Source organism: Hypomesus nipponensis, chromosome 8 (genome assembly GCF_054491055.1).
Source record: "Hypomesus nipponensis isolate SF chromosome 8, ASM5449105v1, whole genome shotgun sequence".
Taxonomy (NCBI): Eukaryota; Metazoa; Chordata; class Actinopteri; order Osmeriformes; family Osmeridae; genus Hypomesus; species Hypomesus nipponensis.
Window position 1 is genome coordinate 18,362,943 of NC_140368.1, and position 24,057 is coordinate 18,386,999.

The window sequence follows — 24,057 nt, forward strand, 5'->3', positions numbered from 1 at the left end:
TTTTCTTTTTTTTTCATCAAAAGTGAACTATTTTCAAAGCATACTTAAAAGTACATTAAAAGTGAACTATTTTCTAAGTATACTCCTTAAAAGTATATCAAACGTGAACTATTTTCAAAGCATATTTAAAAGTATATTAAAAGTGACCTATTTTCTAAGTATACTTCTTAAAAGTATATTAAAAGTGACCTATTTTCTGAGCATACTTCTTAAAAGTATATCAAAAGTGAACTAAAAGTGTACTATCCATATTTTAGTATACTTATAGTACACTTTAATATACTTATTTTTTGTAAGGGTTGTTACGGTTTACAAAGGCGTTTGCAGACCTGTCGAGAAACATTTGCTGTTTGTCATGCCGTGGACATAATAGCGTTCATTACGAAATGGTTAAATCTGCTTTACAATAACAGACATAAACTCTACAAACAACCGTCATGTATGTGTGCAACCATTTGTAAAACGTGCTACAATAAAGGCAAGCAACTGAAGATTGTCAAGCCCTTTCTCTTTGCTCTCATTCAACTCAGGAAAATCAGCGATTTGCTGATATTCCCTTTTGTGCTCCTTCCCTTTTCCTATCCGTGAACACGTTTCCAGGCAACTTTTCTTGATGTAAGCAAATACATGGGCTGCTAGTTTACCCATTTCGGATTGGTTTCAAACTTAACAAAAACAATTATTCTATGAAAAACCTAGTAGTATGAGCCAGGTTCGAGAATCGAACAACAATTATTAGGGAAGATAGTTTTAGATATGTTGACTGGAGTTAAAAAGAATAAAAACGACCGGACGAGTCGGTTAGAAAATCGGAAATGCAATACCACCTACATCCACCGGGGCTGTTGCCTCAAGCCGAGAGGCGGGGGCTTGGTCATTACAGATCAGGCTATCTTGAATGTGTCACGTTTATATAACTCCTCCTGGCATTTAGTTATTTCAGACTTTGACAAGGCATTTCTGGGGATGGCTGGGGTAACTTTCATGCGATATGCTGGACGGACTGTCCTTTGGGTAACTGGTACCGGGATCAACAAATTTAGAGAGGGAAATCGACAATTCTGCACTGCGGCCAGAAAGACCACCCTATCTTGCAATATCAATTGTAAAGTAAGTAGGCTATGAGATGTTTTTCCGCTTTTAATTTTGTTTTGGTATATATAACCTTGTCCTCGTTGTCTTTTCCCAGGTTTAGGGGGCTTTGACGCCAACTATATGTTATTCTGATCACGACAGCTATCTAACGCATTACGTTTGCATATAGCAGTTGGTCGCAGTCGTACACAGAGTGTAGGTGAAAGGTGAATGTAGAACAGCTTGGATTGAGAATAGGCTGCATATTGCCAGGTAGCCTATACAAGAGGTGTAATGCTGCAGTAAATCCACGGTTCCCCACAGTTTGTTCCTGTTTCCAGGCAAGGGCGTCGCTAGACCCTTTTTACTGGGGCACGTGCCCCAATATAAATCTGCTGTGCCTCAAAAGAAGAAAGTTTGAGTTTTAATAATATACTTTATTAGTCAGTGCATTAATTTAGATTGATAATCCCGGAAAAAGAAACAGTATCCCGATCAACGCTTGAAAAATCAACGCAGTTTAACCGAAAACACAACCTGATGCGTGTCTGCATAATTCCATGTCCACACTCTCTTCTGTGCTTACTGTAATAGCCAGTTCAGCACGCACACAAATCCAGGTGTCGGTACGCAATTCAGAATTGAGGTAGGCTAAGAAAAGAAAGTTTCTATATAATAGGCCAACCGATCACCTTATTTTGACTCAAACATAATAACAACATGAGTCGAACGTATTATATTACATGAAGCTCAAAAAACAGTATTTGCGCTCAAGTTATTGCAAAATAATTAGTCTTGCAGGCTACCGCGTCCTCACATTAACCATTGATATGATGAACTTACGGCCCTGAACTGTACATATAATGCGTAGGGGGCTGTGCCCTAGAGCTTTGTCTACATCGTGCCTGGTCCCAGGTCATAATTCATTTTTAGGCCTACTCTCGCATACAGATCCGAAGAGCAGCATTCCTCTTCAGCATACCTTATCTGAGCCTTGAAGCCTACAAGAGAGTACATAGTACAACGATAGTCCATGCTTTAGATAAAGGTAAGCTGTAGACAGCCCTTGATTTTCAGAACAATTTTTTTTTGCCTTACATGCAATATGTCCTTGATCTTACAAGTAGAAATGAAACGTAATTAAATTCACTAATTGTATTTGAAATTAAGTTTACTTTTTAAAATTAATTAGAAAACCTCTGGATTCTCTATTTTCCTATTTCATGTAAAATTATATTTTAGCTGAAGAGGTTTTGGAGCAAGCTGATTATCTGTACAGCTGTGGAGAGACTGAGAAACTATATCCACTTTTGCTGCGGTATCAGAACAGGTATGACCTTTCCCAATACCTTTTTACAGTATGTTAGTTACTGAAACTTTGTTTGGTTTTTGAGAAGACAAGGTTGTCTAACTCATTGAGTTCATTGTCTGTCTTTATGTTCATGAGTTTAAAAGCTGTTAATGTGTTTAATTCATGACATGGTAATTAACTGTAGGTAGCGTAGGAAAACAGTATACCAAATGTTTGAGCAATACTTTCCATTTGGTTACATTAATTACCAGAGGCAGGTTAGGTAATGTTGAGAAAAACCTTTTGGCATATTCGCTGAAATAAACTTCACATCCTGTTGGCAACCAATAAATCTAACATTTTGTCATCAAAATGAAATAAATCCAGTATCTGTGGCCGTTGCAGGACTGTAATAGACACAAACAATCTTAAAGTTGAACCGGTACTAATACTTTCAAACTCAAGCTAAAATAGCTATGTCCGCAAAACGTACCTATCCTGACTACAGTAAAAATTCTCTGGAACAAAAAAAAGTACATATACAGTAGGTACATAGTAATTTATATTTAATTCAATTGTATTAGTTATGTTAGAGGTATAGGTTATCAGAAAAGTGTAACAAAAAAAAGAGCACAGCTGTAAAAGGGAAGTTGAAAGTTGTAACAAAAACAAGACCAACGTTAACATGCACTTACCCCTGGAAAGCTCAAAACTGTACCTAGTTTCAATAGTGTAATGACTTGTACTGATAAACCCTAATGAAGTGTAACTACACAGCAGTTCCTATGTAACTACAATATTGTTGCTATTGATACTGCTACAGAGTTACTAGGTAATTTGTGTAACCTTAAGGGAAAGTATTGCACTTTTTTTTGCTCCCATATCTCAGTTTTTCTTTGCAAACTACTGATTGTGTTATCATACCTTGCTCATACAGTATTCTAAATGTATACTTGTATCATACTTACTAGGGGTGTAATGATACAACGGTATTTGTACTGTGAATTCACAGTATGGACATGACGGTTAGAGTGACCAGAATCCTCTTTTACCTGGACATGTCCTCTTTTAGAGAACTAAAAAATGCTGGATGTTTGTGTTTCTCTGGGTCTTTCACAAACTAGTTATTACGCCCTTACAAGTATTGGTAAGGGTATCTCCCTTATGTTCCACCTTCTTGCGCAAGCTCTTACTGTAGAGAGAATTGGTCGACCGCCCTATCAGTGTTGCCAGATGCACAATAATTATCCTCCAAATATGATCATTTTGAGCCTTTGGTACAGTACTTTGCCATTTCCAATCTGGCAACACTGAGCACCTTGCCGCCCCCACTAGTTGCATTGTTTACAACAGCACATGACATCTGCAGCCATGCCAAAACATAAATGTAAGTTCACAGACAAAAAAACATCTCGGCTGTGATGTTTCGGAACAGGGCTCGAAATTAACTTTTTAGCTTACCAGATGAAAAAAATTACCAGCCAATAATATTTTTTACCGGCCAAAATTAATCTTAAATTTTAATGTAATTGTAAATCATTCTCAGAATGCAAGGTTTTTCCTGGGTCAAAATGGGTCTTCGGTGCTCCAAAAAATAATAATATATATATTGTAATCGATGTATTTATTCCCAGGTGTTTTGCAAGTTCCTTTTTTGGGGGGGGAAATCGTTAATCAAACTTTTGTCAGCATTTTGAGTGGAAATTTCATTTGCATTTGTACAGGTGTATTCGTGCATGTCGGGCTGGCACTTGCAGCGGAACGACTTTACTGGCCGCTATGTCCATTTGCGCACCTCACAGTTGCGTATTGATCAGACAAGAAGACACGCTTATCAACTCGATTACTATTAATTCAAACAGAACGAGGGTTCGGCTGTAGCCCACTTGAAACATATTGAGAGCATATTCGCTGACATTTTTCATAGGCAACATTTTTCATTCGCTCGGGATTTTTCATAGGCGCTCGGGAAAACAGCTTCGGCGCGCGCCCAAATATTCTCTATGCAGGAAAAACCCTGCTTTGGTGACCCAAATCAAAATTCTGATGCGACAGATCAATGGGGAATTGCTCTCTCTCTTAAATGCTGTCATCCTCAACCTTTTTTGTATTTTTAAATCTAACTATTTGTATTATCCGTGTCATTCTCTAGCTGTTATAAAAGCTAAGTTCCCGGTTTTCTGACACCTAGATGCACGCACAACTGTTCGTGTTGGCGGTGCAAGCTTTTTTTCAACCATAACAATTTAGTCGCCAACCCAAAAATCTACACGCCATTTGCGCTTGGCGGGTGCCAATTGTGAGCCCTGTTTCGAAAGCATTGTCAATTCATTTGTGACCTTGTTCTAAAACAGTACTGTTTTTGATCACCTGAACAACAACGTTTGTTGTGCGTTGTCAAGAGATTGAATGTAAGCACGTTAATTCACATGTAGATCAAATTCACTGCATCTCTACTGAAACAAAAGTACCCACTTTATATTGTCTTGCTGCTTGTTAGCTAGCCAGCATTTCATCCATAAAATCCCTTTGAAACAAACGGATTCAACTAGTATTATCACTCAACACTGCTCAATTTGGCCATATCTGCGTGGAATAGTGAAATGTAAATTAGTTAGTAAATGTGGTGTAAGTATGTAAAACAACTTGTGAAACGGGCATTCATCGTACTTAAAATCAAATATCTCAAAAGTCCCAACAAGATAATAGTACGCAATACTTTTGTAAACAGATTGACAAAGACTGTGGCATTGAAGTAATATGAAAGGAAACCTAGCATTTGGGATTTGTTGCCTTTTCTTATCGTACCAAACCTGTATCGAACCGTGACCCCAAAACCACGGTACGTACCGAACTATGATGTCTGTGTACAGTTACACCCCTAATGCCTGGGACACACTGGCTGCAAAGCGCATGGAAGCGCCACGATCGGCTGCAACTGGCTCAAGGCTGCTCACACCAGACGCGCATTATACGCGCCCCGACCTTTCAGCTACTCTGCTTTCATTTTTCACATGACATGGTAAATAAACATGGCATAAGCTATATTTAGGAAACGTGTTATTCCAACAGCCGCCCAACAGCATCCCAGCATTGATCCTTCTCTACTTTGTCCTTGTAAAATTGGTGCTGGGGTCATACAACTCCCTGTGCTTTTCAACTTTGAGAATTCAATTGATGTCGTCCATCTCCTTGAATTTCTCGCTGATTTTCAAAATCGACTTGGGGGTTCTCTCTCTGTAGACTGACTGCACGCATGTGTGTTGTGTGCAATGCGTGACAATTTGTTTCTCTCAAACAGACAAAACAACTACAGGCATGATGGCTCAACAGTTAAATCCGGTTATTTTCATTCATTTTTACCAGGGTAACCACATGGAGTGGCCGTTCGTTACCAACATTGTGTAGTTAGTAGTGCTGTCAAACGATTAAAATATTTAATTGCGATTAATCGCGTTAATGTCATAGTTAATGTCAATCGCAATTCATCGCACATTTTTATCTATTCTAAATGTCCCTTGATTTCTTTTTGTCCCATTATTTTTTTCTCATTTTAATGCTCTTATCAACATAGAAAAGTGGATTGGCTTGCTTAGTGCAAAAGTTTTTTTTTATTGAAAACAACATTGCAATCGCCTGGCTTTGACGAGGGGGCCGAGAAATCACATCAGCTGTGTGCTTGGCCATCAAGTGGTACTTCAGACTGGACGTGCTACGATGATAGCTCAGTTCACAACGACAAAACAGACAGATCACTTTGGTTGGCATCCATTTTGGCATCTCGCGTTGCCATTCACTAACGTTAGCTTACTACTCTTTAGCCGGCTCGCAAGCCCAAACAAGGGTGTGCGGTGGGCCTGTTGTTTTGTTTCCAGTCCAGCGAGATCTGGTGTGGTGTTGTAGTTTTTCTAAAGTCAGTAGTTATTGCAACAGCATGTGAAAAAAACTACAAAGTTTGCTAGGCCAAAAAGAATGTTAATCTTGTGATAAAAAATGTATGGCATTAAAATGGATTTGCGTTAATGCCATTAATAAGGCCATTAATAACGCCATTAATACGTGTTTAACTGACAGCACTAATAGTTAGGTTTTATATAGGGTGAATATTGGTAAAGTACGTAGGCCTCCAAAGTAATATATAAAAAAAATAATTACAAAGTCTACAATTTAACAAATGTTCACCGTAGTCTACAATTAATGTAGTAAAATCTTAACATGTTTTTTTATTCAAATATATCAACCAATATGATGTATTTTATCATCCTGGAGCCGATTTCGCAAGCGTCTCGCAAAAGAATTCGACCAACTGCCGAAACGATTGCTGCAGAGCGTAAGCAATCGCGGCACTTCACAGCCTTTGTGGTTAGTTGGCTAGTGTCGCAGCAAGTGTGTCCTAGGCGTACGACTTACACAATGTATGTGTTCAGTAATGACGCAGAGTACTTGTGGAGACTAGCACGAGCATCTCGGGATCTCTCCCTCCTCTCCAACAAAACTGCAGAGGAGAAGAAGAGGCTTACGTTTGAGGCCTTTGAGTATGCCAAGAAGGCCCTTGAAAACAATGAAGCTAGTTTTGCTGCACACAAGGTAGTAGATTTATAGTCATTGGCCGGGTTTCCCAGATTCGCTAAGAAGCTCTCAACGCTCAGAGCTTCTTAGGAGCGTTCTAAGAACGCTCTTAGAACGCTCCTAAGAAGCTCTTAGTGTTAAGAGCTTCTTAACGAATCTGGGAAACCCGGCCATTATCTTTGTAGATATGTCACCAGTTGACAGACATCCTAGTACATTCCATCTTTTAAATTTAAAATACTTTGTGTCCTTAAGTCTCTTAACTTCTCTACCTATTTCTCTACTAGTGGTATGCCGTGTGCCTTAGCGATATAGGAGACTACGAGGGGGTCAAAGTGAAAATAGGAAATTCATATATAATAAAAGAGCATTTAGAGGTAAGAAATCAAATGACAGAAATCCTTTCATCAACAGGCAGGCAATTTTCTAAAACTAACTTTTTTTTCTAGAGAGCCATAGAGCTTAATCCAAAAGATGCCACGTCTATTCACATTATGGGGCATTGGTGAGTCAACAATTTGAAATCAAATGAAGTCAGGTCGAAGTGTTCTAGTCAACACTTATAATAAATAAACACAGACATGTATAAATAAAATACAACTTTTGGTTTTGAATATTTTTTTTCAATTGCAGGTGTTTTGCTTTCGCTGAGTTACCTTGGTATCAACGCAAAGTGGCAGCTATGATTTTTGCATCCCCTCCCACAGCCACTTATGAAGAGGTGAGGATGCAAACAGTTACACACCATTCCTATTGCTTCACGAGAACTTAACATGAAGCAAATATTATATTAGTCATTTTGTATATCCCTCAGGCTTTGGCATTCTTCCTGAAAGCAGAAGAAGGTACAGTAGCTGCAACGGCACTATTGAACAGGTTTTGTTAGTAATTGGAATTCAAAAGAACTAACGCCATTCTTTATTTTTTGTGTCTTAGTTGATCCTAACTTTTACAGTAAAAATCTGTTGATGCTGGGGAAGACTTATAAGGCAATGAAGGACAAAGAGAGTGCTGTGCAATGGCTCAGCAAAGCAAGGGACTACACCCCACATACTGAGGAGGACAAGGAGGTAAATTATATTGACGGAGAGCATTCTTCTTCTTTACAGTATTTTAAAAGACTTTTGAGATGATCTGAAGTTTCTTTATATATATAGACTAGTACAGACCCAAGAAGAAAAGTGAAATCAAGGAGTAATCACATTGTTGACAAACAACAATACATTTTTTGAACCAATACTAAAACCCACACTTTCACAATATTTTGGAACATTCTCATTTCTTGCTCCTGATACAATGACCTTTGAAACAATAACAAATTGTTTGCCAATTACTCTAGATGGTTAACATGTTTTGTGTCTCTTAAGGTCAATAAAGAAGCTGTTGAGCTCCTGAAGAATCTGACTGCATGAAGTGACCAAGTAGTTTGGCGACAGGGATGAGTGCAATGTATGACAGTTTAAAAATTAAAATCTCATTACAACAACTCTCAAAATATGTATATACATATAATTAGGGTTCCTCCGTAAGGAGGAAACCTATTGTTTTTGTTAGTTTTATTATTATTATTAATAATGGCGCAAGGAGAAGAGGAATCATAATAATAAATAAATATTATTATTCCTCTTCTCATTGCGCCACAATAACTATAGTATTGGTAACTAATTTTCTAATTTGGCACAGTGATACTACATCTGAGTGGGTAGCCCCACGCCAGCTATGGGCCACATCAGACCATAGGGGGCGCCACAGGAAACGCCCAAAAGTCAGATTTTCAAAGTGATTGCATTTCCACCCCATTGCTCCAATTCTTCTGAAACTTGGTGTGCATGCCTTATTTCTCATGGCGAAGAAAAAAGCCTCAAGGACCCATAAGGTCCGCCTGATTTATTTTCCTGTACAGTGACAATTTGGGAAAACCTTCAAAATACCTCTTCTCTTGAACCAAAGGTCTAATTAACTTGAGATTTTGTACAGATATGTATCATTGACGTATAAAAAAATGTTACTTATAGCAATTGAATTAAATACAAAATGGCTGAAAGGGATGTATTTATATAAATGTCCACATTGCCTCAATATGTTTGTGTCACTAAATCAAATGTCATTTTGAATGATGGGTTTTCAGCCTAATAGACTTTAAGGTGACACGCCCCTGAAGTACCATAACAATTTCACCTTGATATGTCAAAATATAACTGAATTACAGCTGTTTGAACTTGGACCAAATCTGACAATGCTCACCATTGGAGAAACAGCTTTTTTTTGTACAGCAACTGAACATGCCAATACTCAACACTGAGAATAGCTCAACGAGCTGGAACGGTGACCTGCAAAGTATAAGCTCGTAGGTTTGAATCCAGCCACACTGAGTCTGTCTTAAATTTGAATATTTGTTTAGTTAAACAGGATGACATTGTTCTGAAGTACCATGCGCAATTTCACCTTGACATGTCAAAAGATCATTGAATTACAGCTGTTTAAGCTTTGGCCAAATCGAACAAGCCATGCTACAGGATATACAGCTTTTTTTTGCAGGGACAGAAACTGACCAGAATTTATCAGCCTTGCGGGTAGCTCAATGGGTTGAAACGTTGTACTGCAAAGCATAAGGTCACGGGTTCGAATCCAGGCATAGTCTTTTGGCCTGTCATATTTTTGATTACTTGTTTAGTTAAACAGGCAGACATCATTCTGAAATACCATGCACAATTTCATGCAATTTAACCTTGAAATGTCAACCGTTTCTTAACCTTTGTCCCAAAGCTGACAAAAAACTAATACTCATATCACGCAGTCGGAGCACTGCTAGATAATCAGTGTCAGCACCCTTGGGTACCCAGCATGCAGTGCGGCATGTCAAAAAATGCAAAGACTTGTGGAAAATAGTTTGGTTACAACAGCCTTGCGAGGGATTTCAGTTGGTGTGTTCGTTCAGTTAGATGTTTGTAATGTTATTGTTGGTTAGTTAATATAATGTTGTTGGTCACCCTGATTGTGTATGTTGTGTAGTTTATTGGGACCAGAGAGTCGGCTGCTAAACCGTCACAGAAGAAGCTGAATATGAACGCTGCCCTAGCCCAGTTGCCCACATGACTTTAGTTAGTTGTGCATTGACTGAGAGTCTGGAATTGTTTTTGGCCGAACATGAAGTCGTTTTGCTCGCTTGTTGTCCAAGTCTCGATCTTCTGCAGTGTACATGTTTATAATATTTTGCCATTTTGCGGAGGAACCCGCATCGCTGCTTGCAGCTATATTTCAAATTATATTAGATTTCATATTAAATATATATTGATATAGTTAAATAGTGTACCCTAAAACAAATTTGATAACCTTTCCTCAATCTAGAGACTGGAATAATGTGTAAATGGAGGCCATGATATATTGGGTTTTGAAAAGTATAAGGTATGATTGCAAGTTTTGCAGCTAGGTTAAATTAAAGTCTAAATGTATATCAATAACAAAGGTTGTTTAAGGGGTGTTGCTTCCTTTTAAAATGGAGTGCTCAACCATCAGCATCAAAGTGGGAATCAAGTTTGTTTTCAGTTTTTTTTATGTCCTAATGATGTGGCTGAAATTAAATTGACACTAACCCTTGATGGTCTAGGACTGTGGTTCCCAACCCTGGTCCTCAGGGCACCCCTGTCCCACATGTTTTAGATGTTTCCCTGCTCCAACACACCTGATTCAAATGAATGGTTATAAGCAGGCTTCTGCAGAGCTGGATAACGACCCATTAATTTGAATCAGGTGTGTTGGAGCAGGGAAACATCTAAAACATGCAGGACAGGTGCCCTGAGGACCAGGCTTGGGAACCACTGGTCTAGGAAACTAATATTAGAATAATTGTGAATTAAATTAATTGAAAACAGTTTTAAGGTAATAAGATACATTTATTAAATATGGTTACCCCCCTCCCCCCGGCACACACAAAAGAATGGAGGGGGGGGGGGGGAATCTGCCTTTAAGAATAAAATACAGACGTGGACAAAATTGTTGGTACCCCTCAGTCAATGAAAGAAAAACTCTCAATTTTCACAGAAAAAACTTTAATCTGACAAGTAATAATAAATAAAATCTATGAATGTTAACCAATGAAAGTCAGACATTGCTTTTCAACCATGCTTCAACGGAATTATTTAAAAAAATAAACTCATGGAACAGGCCTAGACAAAAATGATGGTACCCCTAACTTAATATTTTGTTGCACAACCTTTTGAGGCAATCACTGCAATCAGACGATTCCTGTAACTGTCAATGAGACTTCTGCACCTCTCAGCAGGTATTTTGGCCCACTCCTCATGAGCAAACTGCTCCAGTTGTTTCCGGTTTGAAGGGTGTCTTTTCCAGACTGCATGTTTCAGCTCCTTCCAAAGATGCTCAATAGGATTGAGGTCAGGGCTCATAGAAGGCCACTTTAGAATAGTCCAATGTTTTCCTATTAGCCATTCTTGGGTTTTTTAGCTGTATGTTTTGGGTCATTGTCCTGTTGCAAAACCCATGACCTGCGACTGAGACCAAGCTTTCTGACACTGGCCAGCACATTTCTCTCTAGAATCCCTTGATAGTCTTCAGATTTCATTGTACCCTGCACAGATTCAAGACACCCTGTGCCAGATGCAGCAAAGCAGCCCCAGAACATAACAGAGCCTCCTCCATGTTTCACAGTAGGGACAGTGTTCTTTTCTTGACGTGCTTCATTTTTCCTTCTGTGAACATAGAGCTGATGGGCCTTGGCAAAAAGTTCAATTTTTGTCTCATCTGTCCATAGGACATTCTCCCAGAAGCTTTGTGGCTTGTCAACATGTAGTTTGGCATATTCCAGTCTATCTTTTTTATGATTTGTTTTCAACAATGGTGTCCTCCTTGGTTGTCTCCCATGTAGTCCACTTTGGCTCAAACAACGACGGATGGTGCGATCTGACACTGATGTTCCTTGAGCATGAAGTTCACCTTGGATCTCTTTGGAAGTCTTTCTGGGCTCTTTTGTTACCATTCGGATTATCCGTCCCTTTGATTTTTCATAAATTTTCCTCCTGCGGCCACGTCCAGGGGGGTTGGCTACAGTCCCATGGATCTTAAATTTCTGAATAATATGTGCAACTGTAGTCACAGGAACATCTGGCTGCTTGGAGATGGTCTTATAGCCTTTACCTTTATCATGCTTGTCTATAATTTTCATTCTAATCTCCTGAGACAACTCTTTCCTTCGCTTCCTCTGGTCCATGTTGAATGTGGTGCAGACCATGTCACCAGACAACACAGTGACTACCTGGAGGCCTATATATAGGCCCACTGACTGATTACAAGATTGTAGACACATGTGATGCTAATTAGTGGACACAACTTGAATGAACATGTCCCTTTGGTCACGTTATTTCAGTCTTTTATAGGGGTACCATCATTTTTGTCTAGGCCCGTTCCATGAGTTAATTTTTTTTAATAATTCGGTTGAAGCATGGTTGAAAAGCAATTTCTGACTTTCATTTGTTAACATTCATAGAATTTTTTTAAATTATAACTTTTGTCAGATAAACGATTTTTCTGTGACCAGAAAAATAGTGAGTTTTTCTTTCATTGACCGAGGGGTACCAACTATTTTGTCCACGTCTGTAAGTAGTTTTTTTCTGATTCCTGTGCAGAAGTTGCTTCCCTGCATCCCACAATGAAAGCTTGGAGTGCCAGGTTATAGTTTTATCACAAATTAATCTATACATTTGGGTTAAAATGATTTAGAAATCAGGAATTCTATACACATCTCCAGTATAGAGGATGTTCTATACAGTGTAGTCTTAACAATGAGAATTAACACACAATATCCAGATTCACACAATAACACAGAATTCATCCAGGATACAAACAAGGCCTGTCAATGAGAAGGCTTGTAATAAAACAATAAAGTATGTTATGTTGAATTCACCAATATGTTGAACCATGAACTCACAGTACAAATACCATTGTACCATTACACCTGTTATGTTTTGTACAAAAAATAAATACAAATTATATGTAAATTTTTGGGAGAGATTATTGATTTGTTTAAAAGAAAGCATGTTAATATTACTGTGTTAAATTTACTTTGTGCCTTCTGCATACAATACTAATTACAAATGTTCCTCCTCTGTGGCACGAATACGTATACACACGGCTAATAATTTTACTGATCACAAGAGATGGGTTTTCAGTGATCTGGCCAGAACCATATAAAGAAAGTACTATAGAAAGCCGTGTTGTGTATCGGGTACAACAACAATTGTAAACATTGCCAAATGCCAGGACTGCATAACTGGACTGGCATGTCACTTTTGCCGAATTGAAAAGAGCTATTGCAAAATAGAGACTTTGAACTCCGTTTGGATTGATAGCTGAAGGTATGTTTACTCGACATGGAATGGCTCACAGCTCATTTTATTAGGCCTGTTGCATGGTATAGACTGCTACACATACCAAGCAGGTGTGCACTCCTGTACCTGTTCTGTGGTTTATACTTTTAGAATTTCATGAGGGAGTTTTCTTTACTGCAAAACTAAATCCCATCTAAAGACCACTGAACTGTTACTAAACAGGGAAAGTAAAAGTTTGAAAGTGACCTACATACAAAAATAACTACAACATATGCCATGTGTTGAGGAAATGTTATGCCTTCTTGGCAATTCAATAGAGTATGTGTTTGAATTTTTGAACTTTCTTCCTTTCCATTACATCACATGATCCTGGGGCACTGAGTTCAAATCCCTGTGACATGCAAGGTATACAACTCTAATCCATCAAACTACCTGGAGTCAGTCAAACAAAGAAGCACAATTGCCAAAAGAATTGTGGCCATATGGAGACATCAAACATTATAATACATTCAATGAAAACAATGTATAGTTTATTTTTATCATTTAGTATTCATTGCTTCAATCAACAATATGAGACTATGGCTGCATCATTTCTCAAACAAGACATTATCTAATAAATTAAATAGGCATGTGAGAGAAAAGGAAAGCCAAATGCAGTGCCACCAGCGGTTAGAGAAGTACCAGTAATAAATCTGCAAATGCCAAAGCATGAAGTCCCCCTGCCTCTAAAACATGTATATCACACACACTTCAGCAGGAAGACAGACATTCACAAACAAACCTGAAGGTACACTGAATGTGGTTGAATTAAATGCAATTTCACCCAGTTTCCTATTCATCAACTGATCACTGATTTCTTCCATACCTGCATTGTTCGACACTTAAGGCTGTGCGCAATCTACACGCAAAAACATACTTGCAATATTAATCTCAAATCTGTTCTTTGACTTCAGATTTGAAATGTACAGAATTTACTCAATACATTTTGTAGCAGTAGATATCAGCAGATACAGACTTGTGTTACTGTCTTGAAGGTACCATCCTCTCATGGGAGGGCAGGAGATAAAGGGAAGCATACTGGCTGTTGTATTGATGATAACAATACTGACAAGGAGGTATAAAATCCCTCCTTTGATATTTTTAGTATGTGTAATTGTGAAATTATGGGTGGGGAGGGGGTCTTGCTCTGGGAGGCAGCCATGCAAGCAAATGCAGCGCTTCAACATTCGCAACTACAGGTCCAAAAGAAATATCAGGCACCGGACCAAAAACCCACTACAATTACCCTTAAAAATCGCTCTATAAAACTAGAGCTCAATTAAGCAAAATCTTACTACAAAATCCTCCTTGCACTTTTGGTTTCCTTTTCAAAACCCAGCCAGAAGGTGAAATAAAAATCCCATTGATTTTCTAAAAGGAAAGGAAAGGCTGAAATGCTTGCATATTCCATATGGTATCATATAAGGAGGGGCATTTGCAAAATGAGCTAAATGACAAAATAGCTTATGTACATTGGTTATCTGTGCAATTTATTTTACTTTGCTGGATTTATAGCAGGTAGAGAGGGGGATATTTGTTTTCTCTTTCTACTCTTGGCCAAATCCTTCTGTTTCCTCAATGGCGAAAAGAAGCTTCTCTTTCAGCTGCTCAAAGCTTTTGTATGGGGGCAAATCCAGCCTGTTGAAACTATAAGCAGAAAGGTAAATGAGCATCACATAGTAAGGAGTTATTCCACATCATAATTTGAAGGGAGAACTCAGTCCAGGGCTGAAATGATTGACAAGGCGTTTACTAAAGAAAGACGAAGGAAAAAAAGACACTGACCAAGTGTGGCTTCGAGGAAGCCATGTGTCTTTTCCCACCTTCTCAATGCAAAACTTCTGAGGTCCATTACTTCCTACAGGAGGAAAGACAGTTATATCTGAACATTTATAACTATAAATACTTGTCCCATTGGAAGACCAATTGGAAGTATGCTTACAATGTATAGTGTGTTTGTGTGTTACTCACCCATGAGTTCAGCAAAGCCCCCTAGAGGCAGTCTGCAAGTTCCCGTGACAAACTGCATGAGGCGCAGACGAACCTCGTTGTCCACTTCCTTAACCAACTGCAGGGGAGACAGAAGACAGAAACACTTAATGTGATGACATCTTGTCATACTGTAGAACCACAAAAGCAGAGGTTTCACACAAACACTACAAAATCAAAGGCAAAAGTTATCAATTTCAGTTCTAGCATTCATTTAGCTAAATGTTCAGTGTTGGTTAACAAACAGTGTGGGCATTAGGGCTGTCAAAATTGCTCAAAAATGTGGTTGCGTATTAAGTACGTCAATAACAGGACAAATTAATACAACGAAACACAACTACTTGTATACTGTAGGTAGGCCAAATGTATTTAAGTTTAAACATATTTGACAAATTACCTACACAAAAAAAGTTAATGAACTAATTGCCAAGACCGCAGACCTTGGTCTCTCGCTCGCACACACAAACTCTTTCTTTCTCTCTCCCGCACCGTCGCGCTCTCTGCGCATAGTGGTGTAAAATGAACGACAACAATAAACACATGCTGAGTTCTGAGCAAGCAATTTAAAGTCGCGATTCTAGTCCCAAATGTGGCAGGATTCATTTAGTGTTTGAAACAAATACTATTAACATTAAAGTTTTACAGTATAGAACCGACATTGAACGCTCCAAGCGAGCTGTGCTGTGGTAAACATGGAGATGTAGCCTCAAGTTGCTAGCTGTTGAATGGTAAGCTAACTCCAGTTTACATAGTTTACACACAACTTTAGCTGTAGGCTCAACAGGTTTACCATCAACTGACCAAAATCCGAAATATTCTCTACTCTTTAGATTTTTTGGGGTTACAATCACTTTCTCTGCTGCGGTCAAGCTGGTTTCTGCACTTTCTGCCATTTTACACGCAAGTCAATTATCAGCAGTGACGCTGAGGCGCGCACCCACCCGCAAAGCAGACCGATGTGGATGTTTTTTTTTAACATTCAATTATTAATTTTCATATTCGAAATTCGGTTTTTAACCACTATTCGAATATATATTCAAATTTAGAATATTTGTTGACAGCCCTAGTGGGCAATAGATTTGTTTGTGTGTATGTGTTGAGGGGGTTGCCTACCTGCCAGAACCAGATGATCTGCTTGCTGTTCCGGGTGTAATGGCGATACACAGTGTTTCTCTGCCAATCCTGCAGATCTACCTCTTGCATGCCACACAGCATCACCTGGAAGGCACACATGTAGGGAGGATGGATAGACAAAAACATTAATAACTGTTGATAACTACCCACAATATTCTCTAAATATAGGGGGAACAATCCTCATGATTCCATGCCATATTTGTTTCAAACAACAAATTGCTACATATCATGTTAGTTTACAACTAATACTGGCTGAAGCATTTTGTATTTGTATTCTCCAAAATCTTGCTAATTAATCTGAGATTATTCATTATTTCTATGAGATTTTTCAAGATTTGATTCCTATGAGCTTGCAGGTAGGGGGTTTGGTGTGTTCTATGGCTACTGGTACTACTAAATTTAGTGTTCTTCTTATACCTCCAGTTCCTTCTCATCAAAGTACTGGAGCCATTGGAGAGGCACCACCTCGTTAAATCCATCTAGGAAGGCCTTGGTCTGGCCTTCCACCCCACGAGAGAATCTCCACTCTGCCATCAGCCTGCAAACAGTTGCAGTCAGTATCTCAAACATTCAATACAGTTACGCACTAGGAGTATTCAATCACAGTTCTTATTAGAGCTGGGGTGACTCAAACACAACAAACGTCATAGATTTTCCCCAATGTTTTTCCGCTCTGGCCAGAACCAAAAAAGGCTGCAATGCACATGTTCAGTGTTTTCCTATTAACTTATTAATGTACAGTTTGTAAAATGTTTCCTTATCCTACACTACTGCACAAATGTTTGCCAGTGATTATTTTAACTGCATATAAGCTTTAAGCCAAATACTCAAGTATAAATACAAATTCTCCAGTTCAGGGAAAGGGTTAATAGGGGTAATAATTCAACATTGACTGTTAACAATAACATTCGACTTCTACATATGATGTAAATATTGTGTTAAAAATGATAAAAATAGCAATTAAATCAATTTAAAGCGTTATTCTCACCCAATGTACTCCTCTTTGTTCTCCTCAGTGACCAAGACATTGGTGCCGTCAGGCTTCAAGTCATGGGAGGTGATCTTACCCAGGATCTCCATGTCCACTGAGAAGTACATTTCGAGACCGCACTCCTCTATGTTGTTGTCCCTTGACAAGGAAAACCACAAGAGTCACTTCTTAGATCAGGGTCAATGTTCTTTATGCAATACTTAAGATCAAGGTTACATGCACAAGCAGTCCCTTAAGTAACAACATTGTAGTTACATATGCATTGCTATGTACCTTATTATGATTTATACATACAAGTTATTAGAAGTGAAACTTGGTACATGTACAATGTTCACATTGTACATGTAACATCTTGTTTTGGTAACAACCTTCAGTTGTCCCTTTTACAACATACATTCCCTGCTTATGTCCCTCCCCAGTCATTTATTGGTTCAACAATTTTGTAATAACCAATACTGCTAACACTAAATACCATTTAACTACATAGCAATTCCTTTGTGTTGTTTATTATTTTTTTGCTCTCACATTAGGGGGCAGATCCAACGTACTAAGGTCTGGGGTTCAAGCTAAAAGGGGTGTGGACCAAATGATCTCATTTTTGTTCAAGGAAGTTTAATGTTTAACAAGCTGCTAGTCCAAGCACTTGTCCTTTCCAAGTTGGACTACTGCAACTCGCTTCTCGCCGATCTCCCATCATGCGCAACCCGCCCTCTCCAGAGGATTCAGAACACAGCAGCCCGTCTGATCTTCAACCTACCCATATGCTCCCATGTTACCCCGCTCTTCATCTCCCTCCACTGGCTACCCATCACGGCCCGCATCAGATTCAAGACCCTGGTACCTTCCGAGCGGTGAACGGGACTGCACCTCACTACGTCCAGTCTCTTGTCCAGCCTTACACCCCCACCTGCCACCTACGGTCCTCTTCTGACAAACATCTGGTGGTCCCACCTCTCAAGAGCGCTTGCTCCCAAACCAAGCTCTTCTCCTGTCTGGCCCCCCAATGGTGGAATCATTTCCCCACCTCCAGAAAGATTTGTTGGATCAGATCAGATGTTTATTTCCTCCAGGAACACAATGGCACTTATTGAGGTACTTGTTGCACTTGTTGGTTAGTTGTAACTGATTTAACTACTTGTAGTCACTGTGAATTATATTATTGTAGCTTGCTTTCCTCCAGGTACACTCTAGCACTTTCGAGGTCCCACCTCTCAAGAGCGCCTGCTCCCAAACCAAGCTCTTCTCCTGTCTGGCCCCCCAATGGTGGAATCATTTCCCCACCTCCATCAGAGATACTGACTGTCTCTCCACCTTCAAGAAAAGGCTAAAGACGCCCTTGTTCCGGGAGTACAATGGTACTTAAGAAAGATTTGTTGGATCAGATCAGATGTTTATTTCCTCCAGGAACACAATGGCACTTATTGAGGTACTTGTTGCACTTGTTGGTTAGTTGTAACTGATTTATCTACTAGTAGTCACTGTGAATTATATTATTGTAGCTTGCTTTCCTCCAGGTACACTCTAGCACTTTCGAGGATCATGTTGTTTAATTTTAATTTGTTTAACTACAAGCTGTTCTGGTTCTACCCATTGACTTTTATTTGCTTTTCACAATGTATGCTTCCTGTTTTGGCTACCCACATTGGTTTTGGGGCTGTCTGTCATATGTAATTGTTTATGATCATTGACCTATGCACCTTTTGTAAAGCTTTTCTTCTATGTCCCTTTGGATAAAAGCATCTGCTAAATGACTAAATGTAAATGTACATATTGAGATCCTTCCTCTAGGAGGTTAAACCAGTAAAACCTAGTCTACTGTCATTCAGGGTTGTGGTTGTGTCTACAGAGCCTCAAATGCAACATCTCTAGGTGAGTAAATATTTGCATGTGTCATTTGGATCTCTAATAAAAATGGAAAAGGATGTGCAAATTAAATTAAACTATTAACAAATTATTAAACACAGTTTTAGAGTTCATATAGATAGACCATTAAGAACAGGAGTATAAACCAGAAGTGATCAGAGAAAGGAGGAGATGCTAACCTGATCCAGATGAGAGAATTGTAGAACTCAGGGTCAATGGACTCCAGGTCTTTGAGGATAAGCTTCTTGTTGAGCATTCGCTTGTAAAAAGGCAGAGAGAAGCCTGTGTCGATGAACTTGCCGTGAAACAGCGCCTGTCAAATGAAATGGATGGTACTTGTGACTCCACTGTTAAGCTCCAGTGTTTTCCACTTTTGTTTAAAATGGCAAAAAAGGTATTTCATTGTAGAGCTGCGTGCAGAACATTGATGCGCTCAGCCCCTTCTTGTCCCAGTCGCGTTCTCTCTCTCACTACAACAGACCTGTCTGTGAATAGCCACCTCTGATTGTGCGTGCTCTGAATCAATGCGCGAGACTAATAGCTTTTTGCCTCTGAGAAGACGGCAGGAGAATCAATCCAGAGTATATGAACAGTTAGTAGGCCTATCATAATTCTCTGAACAAATGTGTCAAAAACTGATACATTCAAGTTAAATATAATTATATTCATAGTTAAATACATTCGGCAAATATAACAATATGAGTCCAACGTAAAGTTTATATTACGTAAAGCTCAAAAAACTAATGCACGCTCGCATTACTTGTTGAAGTCCCTATCTACACTCACATCTTTTTGGACTGAGCCCCTAATCTTCACAACATTTGGCTATGCCTACCGCCACAGATAATCACATTATCTGGGAAACACTGAGGCCCATACATACTGTTGTGTGTGTATATGACAGTAAGGTCGATTTATGTCCCTTAACTAGCGTCTGAGTTTATAGTGAGGTCCAATCATAGATGTGAGTCATAACACTAGAACCTTTTAATATTTGGAGCAGGGAAGGATAAAATACAAAATCATATATAAATCTTGATATTAGAATCTCGGGTACCAATGTAGTCCGACCCTGGACAGAGATATTCGTGCAAAGAGATAGTAAGATACAGAAAATGCTACACAATGTGTTGAAGCAGTTTGTCTTGGAGTGTGCGTTTTTGCTTGTACCATGGCAATGAAGCGTCCTATGAAGCAGAAGTAGGACAGGTGGTCAGGGTTGATGGTGGAGGCGGGATTGATTTGCAGACAGTAGTTACTCTTGCCGGCATACTCAAATAGACAGTACATTGGGTTAAGCACCTCATGGGACAGCAGAAAGAACCACTCCCTGGAATAAAGATCAAAGAGGGAGAAGAGGAGGAGAAGGCAATGGGAAAGGGAGAGAGACAGAATGGAAGGGATGGGTAAACAAAGTTAAGCACTGATCTAATCAGTGTGCTTGCCATGAGCAAGGCACACTATTGCTACATTTACAATTAGCAGACACTCTTATTCAGAGCGACTTACAGTAAGTACAGGGACAATCACCCAAGGTCAGTAGGGTGAAGTGCCTTGCCCAGGGACACAACGTAATTTGGAACAGCTGGGAATCGAACCAACAACCTTCTGATTGGTAGCCCGATTCCCTAACCGCTCAGCTCTGACCCCCACATATACGTCTCACATATACATTATTATTATTATTATATATTATTACTAGTGCACAGTGCCCATGATGGAGTCGGTGATTAAGATGTCAGTGAACTATAGATTATGCCCGTGAGTAAGTTGGTGGCACACACACACAGATTCCTGGAATTATAGATAGGGGACAGTGCCTATGATGCCATCAGTGAGTAAGATGTTGGTGACACCGGGATGGGCAAAGATACATCAAAATGTATTTTAAAATATGATACCACATACCTTGATTTTAAGTGCATCAAAAACTACAAAATACAGCAACTACCGTATTTTTCGGAAATAAAGCTGCGGCTTGTACCCCGATTTTACAGTTTTCATGTGGTTGTACGGCTTATATTTCGAAGCGGCTTATAGCCCGGTTTTAGAACAAAAAAGTGGCTTCGTCCCAAGATCTCTACAGACCGTGCAGCTAATTTAATGCTCAACACTTGAACAGGAGCTTATTACTTGAAACAGGAATTATTTCTACTGTGTCGTCTCGGTTACACTATCAGGGCTTGGAAATACAGTGACTTGCTGAAGTAGGCAAATGGCTAGTAGAACATAACATTTCATAATAATTTCAGTAAATCAAACAGCTGCAAGACCCAGTAAAATGTTATATACAGATAGCAAACTAACGCTTGCATCGCTAACGACATAATAATAAAGGCTAACTTAACTTCGGTAGTGTAACCAAGCTCTTTGTAGGTTCGTTTTAGATATAATTTGATATGGTCGTGTGGACAATAAGACACAGACGCGTCTGCTGAAAAGCTAAGAAGTTAAGGGCATTAGCTTAGTTAAATAAGTATTGTTTGGATTACTATTGTTGTGTTTGTTCTGTTTTGATATATGTAATGCTATGGTCTGTAGTTTAGATAATTTGAGTGTTCACCCTGATTGGGAATGTTGTCTAGTTAGATGGCTATCCAAGCTGTCCAATAGTAAAGTGTTTCTGGGTAAATAAACAGTTGTGAGCATTGTACCGCTCAACATTAGCCGGCGCTACGGTATCGTTGTTCCCTTTAAAGTGCGGCCTATATTCCGGTGCGGCCTATACTACAATTTACAAACACAAAGCTCCCATGCTGGCGCTCCCAAAATGCGGCTTATTTTGTGAAAAATACGGTACACCATGTATCAAAATGAACTACTGTATTTTTGTATTTTAAAAATTCAAAAAAATACTTTTACAAGAGTGCATGATATCATGTCGCAAACCTTCCATCTATTGGCCTATTTTATCTACCCCTTCACCAGTAAAGGCTCAGTTGATCAAGTAGACAATGTTTGATAGCAACAGCTTTTCTCTGCCTAACTAGTAAAGCAATAAATCTGACATATGCAACCAGCAGATTAAATATTCACATATCCCTGTGATCACCCAGATGAAGGTTAGTTTAGTTAGCAACAATTTAATGTTTATTTAACAGTTTGCTAATGACTCATAATTGTATTCTAATTCAGTTCATTGGTAAGTACTTCATAAGAAGACAATTGATGGCACTAGGGCTGTCCCCACCTAGCCTGGCTGCCAGCTCAATTTAGCCCCGCCCACAAAAAAATGTGGTCGGGAAATTGGGTCTGGGGTCGCTATTTTTGGGAAAAAGTATTGTCAGGGCGGGCTTTATACGATGATGGACAGATGATCAACAGTAACGTAATCAACCACGTCACCAAAGAACGCTTGGGTTGAATTTGTTTTCAACAAACAACATATTACGTTGCTCTGATTGGGTGTAAGTCTATCCAAATTAGCATAGAGGCATTTTTTTCGGGTTCGGTTGAAACATGCCCCATACTCACAGCCCAACAGAGCGCTTTCATACTCATATTCTGACTAGAATTATGAGTATGACAACGTCAGGCTAGTCCCCACTCTGTCGACTAGTCTATTGTTTGGTCGATATGCTCTTGGTTGACTAAATTTTTTTTTTTTGTCGAGCTGCCGGTGTTAGCGTTTTCCCTTTTGTTAATCTGCATTTTGTTTTGTTTTTTTGCACACGGAACATGAGCACAATTGTAGCTGTTAACCTAAACTATGGTTGCCACCCGTCCTTTAAAATACAGAATTCTCCCGTATTTACATTTCTTCTTTTATTTAGCATTACATTACATTTAGCAGACGCTCTTATCCAAAGCGATTTACAGTAAGTGCAGGGACATTCTCCCCGAGGCAAGTAGGGTGAAGTGCCTTGCCCAAGGACACAACGTCATGTGCACCGGCCGGGAATTGAACTTCAACTTTTATCAAAAGCGACTTCCAAGAGAGAGCTTTACAAAGTGCATTGGTCACTGTTAATAACAACAAGATAGCCCCAAAAACATTGCGGGTAGCCAAAACATGAAGCTCATATTGTGAACAACCAAAATAAGTACCAAAGGGAAGAACCATAAGAGCATGTAGTTAAACAAGTTACAATTAAACAACATGAATCGCTATAAGTGCAAGTGTACCTGTAAAAAAGCAAGCAACAGTAAAAAAAAAAAAAAAAATCACAGCGAGTACAACAATTTAAATCAGTTACCACTAATCAACAAGAGTAGGGCTGCAACTAACGATTATTTTAGTAATCGATTAATCTGTCGATTCTTTTTTCGATTAATCGGATCAACAAAAAAAAGCATTAATTTCCAAACCTTTATTCACAAACAGAACTGACAGTGCAAATTCACAGTGCAAAACATCTTCAGAATGTGCACAAACAACTACACAATTTTGAAAAGGTTATTAATATTAGCGTGGACTTAATGCTATTTTCAGAGATTAGCAATTTATTTGAGTATTGTTTAAAACATTTTTGAAAATTGAAAGGTTGTGGAAGTAGTCCAGACTTTATTAGAATAATCTGGTGTATGTATATGATTTTTTTTGACACCATTTTGAAAAAAGTTAAGATTTGCGAGGATTAAGGTATTTTCAAAGATTAGTGATTTTCTATAATTTTATTTGAAACTTAATTGAAATAGTAAAGGCTGTGGAAGTATGCCAGACATTGTTAAGATACTCTGGTGTCTGTCTGAGGTTTTATATTCATAAAAATATTATAAAAGTACATTTTTCAAAATGGAATGGGTAGTTTTCTCCCGGTCTG

At 38.9% G+C, this 24,057-nt stretch overlaps 2 protein-coding genes and 1 long non-coding RNA gene across 8 annotated transcripts in view; 2 read left to right on the forward strand and 1 right to left on the reverse strand.

Annotated features, from left to right (window-relative positions):
- The first annotated feature begins 741 nt into the window (after positions 1-741).
- rmdn1 (regulator of microtubule dynamics 1) lies at positions 742-8,978 on the forward strand. Of its 3 annotated transcripts, XM_084703108.1 has the most exons (11): positions 878-1,110; positions 2,008-2,122; positions 2,317-2,404; positions 6,793-6,952; positions 7,222-7,311; positions 7,384-7,439; positions 7,568-7,655; positions 7,749-7,779; positions 7,871-8,004; positions 8,302-8,383; positions 8,618-8,978. In XM_084703108.1, exons 1-10 carry the CDS (start codon positions 967-969, stop codon positions 8,344-8,346), a joined length of 951 nt encoding a protein of 316 aa, XP_084559234.1. In that variant the 5' UTR covers positions 878-966; the 3' UTR covers positions 8,347-8,383; positions 8,618-8,978. The 3 variants fall into 3 exon arrangements, with proteins under 3 accessions (XP_084559235.1, XP_084559234.1, XP_084559233.1); XM_084703109.1 differs by having other exon boundaries at positions 742-1,110; positions 2,026-2,122; positions 8,302-8,978; XM_084703107.1 differs by having other exon boundaries at positions 8,302-8,978.
- Positions 8,979-10,806: 1,828 nt separating this feature from the next.
- wwp1 (WW domain containing E3 ubiquitin protein ligase 1) overlaps positions 10,807-24,057 on the reverse strand; it is a 91,016-nt gene continuing 77,765 nt past the window's right edge. For all 4 annotated transcript variants that reach the window (XM_084703106.1, XM_084703105.1, XM_084703103.1 and 1 more), the window contains 8 exons: positions 20,465-20,624; positions 19,474-19,607; positions 17,429-17,569; positions 16,858-16,978; positions 16,420-16,524; positions 15,289-15,385; positions 15,103-15,175; positions 10,807-14,964 (listed from right to left, as the gene is read on the reverse strand). In XM_084703106.1, the coding sequence (XP_084559232.1) occupies positions 14,865-14,964; positions 15,103-15,175; positions 15,289-15,385; positions 16,420-16,524; positions 16,858-16,978; positions 17,429-17,569; positions 19,474-19,607; positions 20,465-20,624 (931 nt within the window). In that variant the 3' untranslated portion in view covers positions 10,807-14,864. The remainder of the gene's footprint in view (positions 14,965-15,102; positions 15,176-15,288; positions 15,386-16,419; positions 16,525-16,857; positions 16,979-17,428; positions 17,570-19,473; positions 19,608-20,464; positions 20,625-24,057) is intronic.
- LOC146276197 (uncharacterized) lies at positions 16,850-19,390 on the forward strand. Its single transcript, XR_014766322.1, has 3 exons — positions 16,850-16,993; positions 17,457-18,523; positions 18,612-19,390. It is a non-coding gene; the product is annotated as an uncharacterized LOC146276197 (long non-coding RNA).